At 32.3% G+C, this 13,229-nt stretch overlaps 2 protein-coding genes across 3 annotated transcripts; one reads left to right on the top strand and one right to left on the bottom strand.

Annotated features, from left to right (window-relative positions):
- Nucleotides 1-380: 380 nt before the first annotated feature.
- Nucleotides 381-2,025, bottom strand: LOC110625762 (40S ribosomal protein S12). Its single transcript, XM_021771386.2, has 4 exons — nucleotides 1,923-2,025; nucleotides 1,546-1,834; nucleotides 752-817; nucleotides 381-629 (listed from the first exon to the last, which is right to left on the bottom strand). Exons 1-4 carry the CDS (start codon nucleotides 1,928-1,930, stop codon nucleotides 570-572), a joined length of 423 nt encoding a protein of 140 aa, XP_021627078.1. The 5' UTR covers nucleotides 1,931-2,025; the 3' UTR covers nucleotides 381-569.
- A 1,130-nt stretch (nucleotides 2,026-3,155) lies between these two features.
- LOC110626804 (protein LPA3) lies at nucleotides 3,156-12,979 on the top strand. 2 transcript variants are annotated; one of them, XM_021772907.1, is made up of 12 exons: nucleotides 3,156-3,512; nucleotides 5,243-5,273; nucleotides 5,555-5,647; nucleotides 5,731-5,793; nucleotides 6,198-6,309; nucleotides 8,209-8,294; nucleotides 11,083-11,141; nucleotides 11,238-11,340; nucleotides 11,430-11,490; nucleotides 12,019-12,101; nucleotides 12,181-12,261; nucleotides 12,711-12,979. In XM_021772907.1, the coding sequence occupies exons 1-12, from the start codon at nucleotides 3,193-3,195 to the stop codon at nucleotides 12,768-12,770; spliced, it is 1,152 nt and encodes a 383-aa protein (XP_021628599.1). In that variant the 5' UTR covers nucleotides 3,156-3,192; the 3' UTR covers nucleotides 12,771-12,979. The 2 variants fall into 2 exon arrangements, with proteins under 2 accessions (XP_021628599.1, XP_021628600.1); XM_021772908.1 differs by lacking the exons at nucleotides 12,019-12,101; nucleotides 12,181-12,261; nucleotides 12,711-12,979 and adding an exon at nucleotides 11,578-12,012.
- The last annotated feature ends 250 nt before the right edge of the window (nucleotides 12,980-13,229 follow it).

The raw sequence follows: 13,229 nt of genomic DNA, 5'->3' as shown, positions 1-13,229 counted from the left end.
ATAACCGTTCGATTAATGAAATAAATGTGTTGTATCCGATGGTCATGAATGATTATAACCATGCTTTAGGAAAATTTAAAAATAAAAAATAAAAAACTACAGAAATTTTATTGTTTTCAATAATTAACTAAATTTTGCCAAGTTATTTGCCAAAGGGGGAGTACACTCGAAAGTTAAAAATCTCCAGCTACGTCTTTTTATTAGTTCCCTTTCCCTTCCTACTCCATCTCTCAAAAATTATTCTGAATTATCATGCGTTGCTATAAATAATTTAACAAATCAAGATAAAAAAGAAAATCTAACTGCCATCTCAATCATAACACTCTCACCATTCAATATCATCTAAACAATCAACCACGGATTTACTTTCAAACCCAAAATCGTGCTAATGCAGCATGTCATATATCAAGAAAATTGGTTCAACCACAATAGCAAGGAACAATCCAGTTGCAATTAACTGAAGCTAGCAAACACTCAATACCCCCAAAAGATGAGGGTACATGAAAACAACAAAAGGTCTCTACTTGTATAAATTTTCAATTCAGCCCAATAAACGTATCCCCTGCTACTCAGTGAGACTTAACATGTTGCTGGACAACATTGAGACCTTCACTCTCCTCGCCATAATCCTGCAACACAATCATGGAAAAGTAAGATTAACCTCTTAGCACAAAAAGAAAGATACTATAAACATTAGTTTAATCAAAAGAAGGGCCAGTTCAAACATGAACTATGATGAATAGAATCACACCTGAACTACGGCACATGAACAACCCACTACCTTCCTAGCCTTGCCTTCAGTATCAATCTTGCACAGCTGCGGTAATGACCCAAGAAATGTCATCAAATGGTGTTGAAATAAATTTCACAAACTAGATCCAGAAAATGAAGATTTCAAGTCAAGAATTAACGGGAAAAAAAAAAGAAGCAATCTGTAGTTCAACATACAAACATCACAAGAACCATTAAAGAATTCATAATTAAGCAGAAATGCTTGATTTTATCAAAGAAATTAGATAGCTGACACAGTATAGCCATCTCAAGTAATAGACACCGATTCAAACTCTTCCAAACAATTCGTTTCATTTAGGCTGATGCAAAAGTTAGCACATGTACTAGAGCCTTTAATCAATCAACATGACAAATGAAATCAAGACACTCAAAAAAGCCAATTCCAACATATCTAAGCATCATCGAACGTAAACAATCTCATACCCATTTCTCAGACATCATAATTTTCCTACTTGTAGTATAGTACAAAAAATCATAATAAACTGCAGAAAGGATGTCCGCTATTTGTCTTCCAGCAAACTTATACATTCTCAAATGATAAGGCAAACAAGGAATAAGAAATAAAATCTAAATTTCCAACTTACAAAGGAAGCCCAATCATAATATTTGCACCCAGCATCTACAATAAAGTTCCCATCTCATGTATAAATCTATGGATCTCATAGCTACACCTCGAGTAATCAGACAAGCTTCTACTAATTAATTCAGATATAATGCCAGTATATACAAAAACTAGAAATGGGTAATACTCACACCAACCCACTCGCCGAGAGTTTTAGCACTGGGAACTGTTAAGAGGCCAACACCATGGTCAGCACAAAGCCCTTTGACGAGCTTGATATAGTCCGGCTGGTTGCAATCCTCAGCCAATACACAGAGTTGGGCAGCATGCTTTTCGATCACTTTGGCACCTTCATGAAGACCTCGAACAAGCCCACCATGAGCAAGAGATTTTCTGAGGACTAGCTGCAATGCAGTCATCAAGTCCATGGCCTCGCCAAGAGGCTGAGCCGGAGTCTCAACGGCGACGGCGGCATCCTCACTGTTCAAGTTACAGATTCATAATTAAAGCAGAAAATCCCCATAAAAATTGTAACAAAGTGAACATGATAACCAAGAAGAAACCTTACCCTGACATTATTTTCCTGGAAAATTAGAGGATTAGAGGCTGAGATGATGAGGAAGATGAGACGTCTGCGTCTTCTAGGTTTTACTTGAAAAACTAGGGTTTTGAGCATGGTCTCTTGCTTTTAAAGGTGTTCTTTAGATGGGCCTTGCTGGGTTAGAACTTCAAATGGGCCTCGCTCAGAAATGGCCCAATGATAAAATCTACGTTTGAAAAAATAATTTTTTTTTCTTTGTGATTATTTTCATTTTTTTAGTTTAAAAGTAATAATCAATTTTTATATTATTATAATGTAAAAAATAATAGTGAATAATAATTTTAAAATAATTTTAAAAAAATAAAAATTATAAAAAAAGCGCATAATTAATAATATAATATTTAGTAGAAAAGTTTATCATTATATTTTTGATAACAAACATTAAAATTATTATTTATTCACAAGTAATTAAATTTTAAAAAATACATTAGCTACTTTTATTATTATTAAACTATTTTTAATATATATATTTATTTATATTAGAATTATAAATAAATTAAATTACTTATAAGATATTTAAAATTCAGTTCAATAAAAAAGTTAATTTAGCTGTTGTTGAAAAAAATATTTTGAGAAAAACTATTTTATTATTTTAATAATATTATTATTAAATTATATTAAAAATAAATTTAAATTATTTTTTAATATTTTTTATATAATATTTTAAAATAAATATTTTTCTCAACAATAATCATATCAATAATGCTAAACTAGTCCTTACAAATATATAAACTAAAATAATATTATAGACTAATGTAAAGTTATATTATTTGATAATATTAACCCTTATAATAATATTAATTATTTTATTTATAAATAATTATTTAAATAATAGGTAATTAAATATTATTAAAAATTTGTTTAATTATTTTATTGCATTTACTTACCATTAATATTAACCTTGATTATATTTCACGCAAAAAAATTAATTAATTTTTCTATTTTAGATAATAAAAAAATATTTATCAGAATCATTTGAATCAGTGAAATTAATAATATTATTTGCAAAAGTATTGAACTAAATATTGTAAATATCCAAATATATTACTTAATATTTATTATTTTATATTAAAAATATATTATTATCTAATACTTTAAATTTATTTCTCATTGAGTAATAATATTAATTTTATTTTTTATTAAAAATTCAAATTTAGTATATATATATAATTTTATGATATTATATTTCTTTTACGGCCAAGGATGAGTCGGCCTATCTCAACCAACGAAAACTGAAATGACCATGCCACTCATGGCCTTCTCGCTTTCCTCCCTCTCCGCCCCTAGCTCCTCTCTTCCTCTTCTGTCTTTCCCTCGCTCTACGCCACTCTTCTCTCTGTCCCCTACTCTCCCAAAACTTCCTTTCACCTTCAAAATCCACTGCGCCAGCACCAACAAACAACAAGACTCTCAGTCACCAGCGACCTCGAGTTTCGACCCCAAAAGGGGAGTAGCAGTTTACAAGCCCAAGTCTTATGAAGTGCTCGCCGCTGATGCTGCCAATTCTCTCGCTTTTGCTCTCCAGGATGGAAAAATCCGCTTGGAAATTGATTTCCCGTAAGTTTCATTTCCTCTCACTTTTCAATTTTTGGCTTTCATTATTTGATTCTTTTTTTTAACTTTACCAGTTTGATTATGTTAACTTTCAATGTTTTTTAGTATAAATACTTATCTCTTAATTTTACTCCACAAGTATGACATGGCTGAAATAGTGTTGTGCTGGACTCGCAGTTCTTTTAGCTTTAAGCCTTTTGAGAATAAAATTTGTTTGGCTTAAATTTGATTTTGGGCGTGAGTTTTTAAACTCAATTTTTTATGCATATTCTGACCACACTATAAACTTTGGATGGCTTTTAAGTTCTACACAATTGTACCCTATATGTTGTGAGTTTGTCTTCCTCATGATGCTTAAGAGGCAAGATGAGGATAAAGTTATGTGTATCTAGTTGTTAGTAGAATGATAGGAATTCTGCACCTCTTGCTTGGTAATTTTATCTGGGTAATTTACAATTAGTGTGTGACATTTGGCAAAAATATATTTAGTCACATTTATTCTTTATATTTTCAAAATCAAGTAAGTTAGTCCCTCACTTTTTATTCCTCTAACAAAATAATCATTGCTGATAATTTTATGGGTCTATAAATAGTAAATACTAATGCATATAGTTTAAGCACAACTATTCCTAATAATTTAGGATAAGATGCATATAAAACATTTTAATAAAAAAATATATTTATTATATTTTGAAATAATATATTTATCATATATTTTAAATTAAGTATAAATATAATTATTTAAATATAAAATACATTAATTTTTTTAATGAAAAAATACATCAACTATTTAAATATGCAAATTGAAAAGTGATTAAAATTTTGATTTTAAAAATACATGGACCAAATTGTTTCTTTTGTTAATTGTTTCATTTGAAACCTGGGTTAATGGTAAACTAATAGCAGTAACTATTTTGTTGATGGACTAAAAAGCAAGGGATTAGCTTGTTTGATTTTAATACATAGGGACTAAGTAATATATTCTGCCAAATGTTGGGGACTAAATTATAAATTTTTAAAAGTATAGTACATGCTCTTGACTTTGTTTCTTTCCAAAATATCTTTCTATCGTGGATAGAAGTTTCCATTGAGATTGACAGCCTTGCCTCTTGTAATATTTTTGTGGCAATTTGGCTGGTTAAAGGAATCACATCTTTTTGATTCTCTAAGAAAGAGTTCTCTTTCTTTTTTTCTTGCCCTTTCAGCAATCTTCCATGGTGAAAGACTTAGGAATATTTGAAATTTTTTTTCATTTGTTATATGGTGCAAAAAGCTCTCGTCACTTTGGCACAATTGAAAAAGTATTAAGCCATCACTAATCTCATTTAATTCTATAAGTATTTTGAAAATCAAATCTAAAGAACAAGATTTGGAAGTAGGTTAGAGGTCATCACTTACTTTCATGTGTGATCATGACAGTCCATTAAAAAAAAAGAAAGAAAGAATTGCATTACAAAATATCAATTGTGGATTGTGTATATAATTGGAATTGCTCTTTGTGTAAGGATTGGTGGCTGTGGGCTTGAGGAGTCAAGATTTGGGTGGTTGCACCATTCTTTGATTATCAAATGTCTAATCTCCTATAACATTTTCTAGTCAATTGTTTCATATTTTTTTTATTGCTTTTTCATTATGTACTAATTCTCTATAATTTTGCCTTTAGTTGGTTGAGTGCACCATTCTTATGTTTACTCATTCTCTATGTAATTTTTCCCTTTTGGTTTACATCACAGGCCCTTGCCTAGCAACATTTCTTCTTATAAGGTACTTCTTTTTGTTCTCAAGTACATATTGTGGTTTCATTGATTTTGCCCGCTATCATTCACTAATAATTACTTCTGTTCTGTAATGGAACCTTACATGGTTTTGAAAAATCTTAATTCATTTGGCTCATCAGAACTATATTATATGATATTCCTTATCAAGCATGATTGTTGGGGTTCTGCTAAACTTTGTTGTGAAAGGTGGTTTGGTGGATATCATAGCAAAGTCAAAAAAAGTAAAGAATGAATAGATTTATAATTTCAATTCCTAACCATGTGAAGGGATCTTCAGATGAGTTCATTGATGCCAACATTCAACTTGCGTTGGCTGTTATCAAGAAGCTCCAAGAGAAGATGGAAACCAGAGCTTGCATCGTATGATGTGACTTCCATATATTATCTTCTTTATAAATCACATTAGAAATTAGAATGGGTTAATGTAGCATATTTGATTTCAGGTGTTCCCTGACAAGCCAGAAAAGCGCAGGGCTTCTCAGCTTTTCAAAGCAGCTCTTGACTCGGTAACATACTAAATCATATCTTTAATCTGAGCTACTAGAGGTTGGAAAGCTTTATTGGTCTGATGACTGTTCTAATTGGCAGCCTTGACTTTTTCTAGTACTTAGCTTCTCAAGGAGACAATTTTTTTAAAACTGTGGCTGTCACTTATAGGGGGTCAATAGATAGGATTCACTAGTCAAGCCTATGTCAGATGAAGGAAAAGAAAGTTATCCTTTCAGTTTCATGACCAGTATGCTATATTAATTTTCTAGTACTGTGGTGATTGGAACCTAAGATATGCTCCCAATTTCGACATCCTTTATTCAGTTAAACTCTAATTTATTACTATTAACAAGTGAGGAGAGAGAGAGAGAGAGATAGAAATTGATGTGTATTAACTCCTACATTTTCTTTTCTGTTTCAGATTGATGGCATAAGCATAGGTTCACTTGATGATCTCCCCAGTGGTGCCGTCACCACATTTTTCAAGTCAATAAGAAACACCTTAGATTTTGATTTTGAAGATGATAATGAAGGTAAACTAACTGTAGGAATCTATATCAGTGATTTGTTTTCATCTGATTTTCAATTTTTTTGGTGGAAATCTGATTTTGATTTTTCTGTAATTAATTACTTCCTCAATTTATGTTATTTGAATCAATTAATTACTTCTTCAATTTATGTTATTTGAATCGTTTTGTTTGTGATTAGGCCAATTTACAAGGGTCAATGGGTTTGGCATGAATCTTAAGGTGGATAGAGGTTTTTATTGTCTAATGATGCAGTATAGGATGCTTAGAATTTTATTTAGGAATTATGTTAGTTTAATTTTATTATGAAATAAGGAAGTTAATATGTTTTATTATTTAGTAATTCTATTAGTATTAGGATTAGTGTTTTATTTAGCAGTTTATCTTATTTAGTGTTTCTAATTAGATTTGAATTTAGGCTTTCATTATAATTTGGTTAGGACTGCGAGCTCTATAATTAGGGCTAGTTTCTATATTTTAGCAGTTTTGTCATCATTAGTGTTGAGAAAACATAAAATATTTTAGGGAACTAGTTTCTCCCTAATATTTCTTTCTCATTATTCTTGAGAATTAGATTCTTACTCGATTCATGTTCCTTTTGCTCTTCAAAAGTTATGGCTTAGTTTTCTCCAACCAAGGGAGCATGATGCAATATAGGAAGCTTAGAGTTTTATTTAGGAATTATTTTGATTTAGATTTGAGTTTAAATTTAGAAAGTTCATTAGTTTTATTTTTCAGTAATTCTATTATTATAGGATTATATTTCATTTAGGGAGTCTATATTATCAGTATTCCTAATGAGATTTGATTCCTGATCCTCATTTGACTGCTAGTTTTATAATATTGTCAGTAGCTGTTTTACTGTGGTGTTTATTATTACGATTAATAAAACTATTGATGAGTATCAAGATTAATAAAATTTTTGAGAATTTGTTTCTCTCCTGTCTTGTTTGGAGAATTTGTTTTCCCTAGTTTGTTTCTCTTCCCCTAGGAATTTGTTTCCTTGGATCTGTATTTGGCTCTTAGCCTAACTTGTTCTACATCACTCAATGGTTTAAAAAATATAAATTGAGGTGGAATGTGGAAATTCTTTAATGTTTTCACTAAATGATTTACAATAGAGAAGTATTATCCACTGGTAAAATTTTGTGGTTCAATTGGTGTTGGATTTTTGTGACATTACATGGTTCTTGAGTGGGCATGAGAAATGAGTTCGACAGACTATGGATTATTATTTTTGTACCTTCCATAGGCAATACATTCTTATTTTCTTCATTGCAACTAGATAAGAAAGAAAAGAAAAGGCATTCACCTATTTAAAGTATCTGGGTGCAGTAATTAGAACAAATATCTACTTTTGCCTTGGTAGCAGCTCATGAGTCATAGAAGTTCACAGACAGTTAGACATAGAAGTTCCCAGAAAGTTAGACATGATAATCTATTTCAGTTTTTAGCATGATGTGTTTTGATGATTAGGCGCAGAGGTGGCATATTTAAGGAAAGGTGGTATTTAAGAATTTACATATTTAAGGTTCTCGCTTGTTTTCGAAAGTTTATGGGTTATCTAGAATGGAAATGCTTGCAAATATATTTTGAGTGGTGACAAAACGACTTGATGCTCAGTAATTTGAATTTTAGATTTGCAGTCTTCTCATGTCATTGTGTTTCTTATTATAAATACTTGCCTTTTCTTTAACTTGTGTTAAATATATTTTTCCAGCAGTAATGGAAATCCGACTTATTCTAAAGAATTTTTCGCCTTAGATTTTGATATGCTTGCTCTAGTTGCCATTTTTTGTGTTTTTTAATTAAATTTATTCGTATTTCTCTCAAACCTCCTAGAAATATTAAAGAAATAGAAAAGATTTGAGCTGGAACATTCTTTGCCCTCTCTTCCATTTGCAGGTCGATGGCAGTCCAATGAGCCACCAAGCCTTTATGTATTTATTAATTGTAGCACACGTGAACTTTCTGTTATAGAGAAGTATGTGGTAAGGTTTCCTTCAAAAATTACCAATTTTCTATCCATTGATTTTGATTTTGATCCCAGCAGTATTATCTTTTAAGTTAACATATCTGCAGTTTTCAATACTTGTACTGCTTTGTTATTATTATATTTTTTTATCCATTTATTACTTGATAAGCACATCAATTATGGTCTCACAGACTCCAATCCTCTGTGTTGATTACTTGTAAACGTTATTTCTGCCCATACTAAATTCGAATGATGTTTGAGCAGATGAATTTAATATGCATGAGTTGGTAGACTAATGGTTGCATTAGATAATATAAGAGTTGAGATGATATGTAAAGCATAAATTTGTATGCAAACTGTTACAGTCCTTTGCTGTGGATCGTGTTATGGATTGATGAAGAGCCGACTAGGAATCAGGAATAGGAGCTGAAAGCACTGATTTTTTTTTTTTGACCTATGGTGACAGTAATTCAGGCTTGTTAAGAGAGAACCGGTAATCTCTTAGAGACAAACTCTATTTTGGAATTTTTCAAGCTGGTGTTTATTAATCTGCTGTCAACTTAAATACAAGTTGTGGTTTTAACTACCTCCTAAAAAAAGGAATTTACAACAACATTTTGGAGGCTAACCTCCTATAAACCAGAATTTGGAAATAACTAAACAAAATATGACAGACGACATGCATAAGACCCATGATCTTTGCCACTATCCACTACTATACATAGACCCATGATTTATAACACTACTCACTACTGGATCGCTTCCCACTACTGCTTCAGTTGTGGATAACGTGGATAACTATCCACTACTGCATCAGTTGTGTGATTTGCTGACATTACTCCCCTCCACTATATGCTTGTCCTCAAGCGCAAACTCAAGAATTTTCTAAGAATTGTTCAGCTAATAGCTGTTCCGTTATGATATCTCTTGGGTTATCATCTGCTAAATCTAGCTAGAATAATTTCTTGCACCGGTATTCTCGAACAAAACGTTTGTCTCAATTAAAACAAAGTCCGTTCTATCATCGTTTCTTCATCTCATCGCAATTCGAGTGCTTAATTATTCGGATACCTTTTGCTTCCATCGTTTGTTGAGATGAATGATTGGTTGAAGAATTTATGGCGCGTGTGGACCAATTTTTTCGTTTATAGAGTCTTGAAATGCTCATGCCTGTGACTAAGTTTAGTGGTCGGTGAAGTTCCACCTCCACAGCTATTCTTGCAACCCATTGAGATAAAGTTTTTTTCTTTTTATCCTAGAGGAGGCTTCCAGCTCGAGAGACTAACTTTAAATTGGGTTTGGTAATCAACAATTGTTCATTTCTGCTTTAATTTTGCTAGCTCTACTAATTTGTTACTACGGATCGATGGTCCAAAATGGAGATTGCATTGGTACTTGAATTCTTTCCAAGTCAAATTAGGAAAATACTGCATTAACTGCAAGAACCACAATTGAGTTGTACTTTTCAAATGAAAAGAAGGAAAATTGACCTTTTCTTCTGCAGAGGTTTGTTGGTGTTAAAAGAAGTTCTTCACCTACTCAGCCATCCTAGTGGATTTTCTTGATCATTTAAACAAGGAAAATCTAATTTGGTGAATTTTTGCAAGAATAAGGCAAGAATTCGATCAAATTGCTGTTGAATTGAGTCGCTCATAACCTCTAGCTCTGATATGAAAACATTACAGCCTTTTGCTGTACGTCGTGTTATGGGTCGATGAAGAGTCGACTCGGAATCAGGAATAGCAGTTGAGACTATAAGGGACACATTATCCATTTCCATAACCGATGTGGATTCAACAACAGTAATTCAGGCTCGTTAAGAGAGAACCTCTAATCTCTTAGAGACAAACTCTATTTTGGAACTTTTCAAGCTAATGTTTATTAATCTCTTATCAACTTAAATACAAGTTGGAGTTTTAACTGCCTCCTAAAAAAAATAGGAATTTAAAACAATATTGTGGAGGCTAACCTCTTATAAACCAGACTTTGGAAATAACTCAACAAAACATGGAAATAACTAAATACCAACACATAACATGGTGATAGCATGCATAAGACCCATGATCTTTGTCACTATCTTGATCTTTGCCATTACGCACTGCTATGTATAGACCTATGATCTACTTTAGTTGGGTGGTTAATAACTACCCACTGTTGCATCAGTTGTGTGGATTGCTAACACAAACGCATTTGCAGATCTTCTTTCTGGCCCCAAGTAAAAAATTGAAAAATTATTTTCTGACATATTTTTAGAAAATGCTGGCCTATATACGCATGCTACAACTACGTATTTTGTATCTTCATTGATTATTTTAGAACTAACTCTGTAAAACAAGCAACTTTTTTTCCTAACTAGGGCTCTTGATCCACATCCATGTCTTGTCTGTAAAATTCACATAAATCAATTAAAATGAATGCATGGACATATTTATTTATTTCTAGGAATTGTACCATTCATGTTTACTTAGATACTGCAACATTGACATTCAATGACATTATATGCTTGAAAATGATAGATCTGGTCTCCAAAAACAGAGAAAAGGTTTGGGTTTAAATCAATATCTGGGTGTCTTTCATCATTATTTACAACATCTTCTCTCAAAGTTGTTAATAGTCTCATTTCAATTATTCGGAAAGTCTATAAAATCTTGAAGTTATCAGTTTCTTAATTCTATCAAGAACTCCAGAAATAATATGATATCATTGTTAGTCACAAATTTGTCAGATATAGGTGGCAGTTATCTCTGCATGCATCCAACAATTTGTAAATGATTTTTCACCTGATTTCACTAATTAATTTGCAGGAAAAATTTGCCACTTCAACCCCAACACTTTTGTTCAATCTTGAACTGGATACATTGCGGTGTGCTTTTTTCGTGGCCTAAGTTTGTGTTAAACCTAATTCATTATTTTCGAAGCTAGACCTTTTCAATTAAATAAAGACTGCATCCTTTTTCAGTGCTGACTTAGGGCTTCTGGGATTTCCACCCAAAGCTTTGCACTTCCGATTTCTATCTCAGTTCACCCCTGTATTCTATATTCGAATAAGGGAGTACTCAAAGGTTTCTCTTTTTCCCATTGATCTTAATATCTTCTCTGTAATTTATTTTTGTAAATTGACGTCTTCAGCAATTGATTGTTCTTAATTAAGACAGTAGCAGTAGCACCTTTTATCGTCAATTACAGTGGAGCATTGTTTCGTCAGTACCCTGGTATGAACTTAAATCTTAGAGTTGAATCAGTTTTGTTGATTGAATAGACAGTTTATTTGTTTCTTCTGACTTTGAATTTGCTTTTAGGTATTACATTGAGTGATATTGAAAGCCTACGGTTTCATTTTATAATGGTGAACATAAATGGGAGAACAATAGAGCAAGGGTGCAACTACGTCAGTTAATCATTATACTAGGAGCAGAGCTTACAATCAGCCACCACCACTAACAACATACATTAACTGCTAGCCATCATTTGACAAAAGCTAACCCAAATCACAGCTATTGAACAGAGAAAAGTTGCTCATAGTTATGGGGAGTTCATAGACTAGCCTTTGTACTTAGGGAACAAAAATAATCCTTTTGATTGTCTAGCCTGATGGTCCTACCAGTAACTGTCGGGCGGTTCTTCTATTTCATAGTTGATCACTGATTTCATCATTATTAATATGTTTCCTATTACCTCAATTTAGATTTTAATTTTATTTCTTGTCCATTGTTTAACTTGTAACATGTGCAACTGTGCAGGTCCTTGGCAGGTGATGCTTAAACAAGCAGATGGTTCTTATGCTTGTGTAGCTGAAAGTGCAACACGCTTCACACTTGGCGAGGTATTTGCTTGTTTAACTCAAGAAGTTCCATTCACTTTGTGTGGTTACAAATAACTTAAGGTTGTTTGGTGTTCTCCAGACCAAAGAGGAACTACTGAGAGTCCTTGGGCTGCAGGAGGAACAAGGAAGCTCACTAGAATTTCTTCGCAGGGGCTATAAGGTAATCCTGACTATCTGAGTAGTTTCTTCTGGTCATAAATTGCTATTTTTACTTTCCTCTAGAAGACATAAGTACAAAAAGGGGAATAATAATAAATTTTGTATTCCCTATTCTTATGTTATTTTCAACCAGCATCAAGTTGGAAAAATAAACAAATCTACAATGGTCGCAACTTTATTTTCCTCTTCACTGAAAATTTTGAAATGCATGTGATGGATGCTTGGAAAAATAAATGTGGATTTTTGTATTAAAGGTGTGGACTCTAGGAAGTACATTTTAGTTTCCAAATATTGCTTGCAATAAGACTGCAATCTCATTTCTTCTTTAATCTATACTCTAACTGGGTCACAAGTTGAAAACCTCAGCCTTCCCTGGTTGTTTATGCGGATTTGTACATGTATATTCACTTGGGAGCTCCAATTTTTAAACTGAAATTATTGACTTTGCAGTCTGCAACATGGTGGGAAGAAGATGTTGAATTGGAAGCGTCTTCTGAATGGCGAAGTTGAATACGAGGAGCAGCAGCCAGAGAAGCACCGGTAAAAAAGAGTGAAAAGATAGATGGCATAGTTATAGACATAATGAGGCCTGAAAATTTTCATATTATTTCTTTTTTCATTCATCTTTTCCCATGATAGGAATTACATTATAACTTAAATGTAGTTATCTATGAATTTTATCATCACCCTTTTAAACTATTTTATATTCTTTTATGCAACCAAGTATGTAAAGGAGGCAAAGAAAATTTATAACTTAATGTAGTTATCTATGAATTTTATCATCACGTACTTTGCAAGTTGACACTTAAATTGGCCAAACTCTAAAGTTATGCGCGATATTTAATCTTTCTTAGAGCTAAGTCGGCCTTAAAACTATCAAAAGAATCCAACAAAATAGATGAACTAAACAAAGGGCGACTACAACGGAAGCAAAATAATCACAAGGGACTAAGAAAGAAATTTGGTGTA

The sequence above is a fragment of the Manihot esculenta genome, chromosome 11, assembly GCF_001659605.2.
Source record: "Manihot esculenta cultivar AM560-2 chromosome 11, M.esculenta_v8, whole genome shotgun sequence".
Taxonomy (NCBI): Eukaryota; Viridiplantae; Streptophyta; class Magnoliopsida; order Malpighiales; family Euphorbiaceae; genus Manihot; species Manihot esculenta.
This window is presented reverse-complemented; position numbering and strand designations above follow the sequence as displayed.

Coding starts and splice junctions, on each gene's coding strand:
- LOC110625762 (XM_021771386.2), bottom strand. Junction 818..1,545: donor CTCTCGGCGAGTGGGTTGGT/GTGAGTATTACC, acceptor TCATTACCGCAG/CTGTGCAAGATTGATACTGA. Junction 630..751: donor GTTCATGTGCCGTAGTTCAG/GTGTGATTCTAT, acceptor ATTGTGTTGCAG/GATTATGGCGAGGAGAGTGA.
- LOC110626804 (XM_021772907.1), top strand. CDS start 3,193: ATGACCATGCCACTCATGGCCTTCTCGCTTTCCTCCCTCTCCGCCCCT. Junction 5,648..5,730: donor TGGAAACCAGAGCTTGCATC/GTATGATGTGAC, acceptor ATTTGATTTCAG/GTGTTCCCTGACAAGCCAGA. Junction 12,102..12,180: donor CACGCTTCACACTTGGCGAG/GTATTTGCTTGT, acceptor GGTGTTCTCCAG/ACCAAAGAGGAACTACTGAG.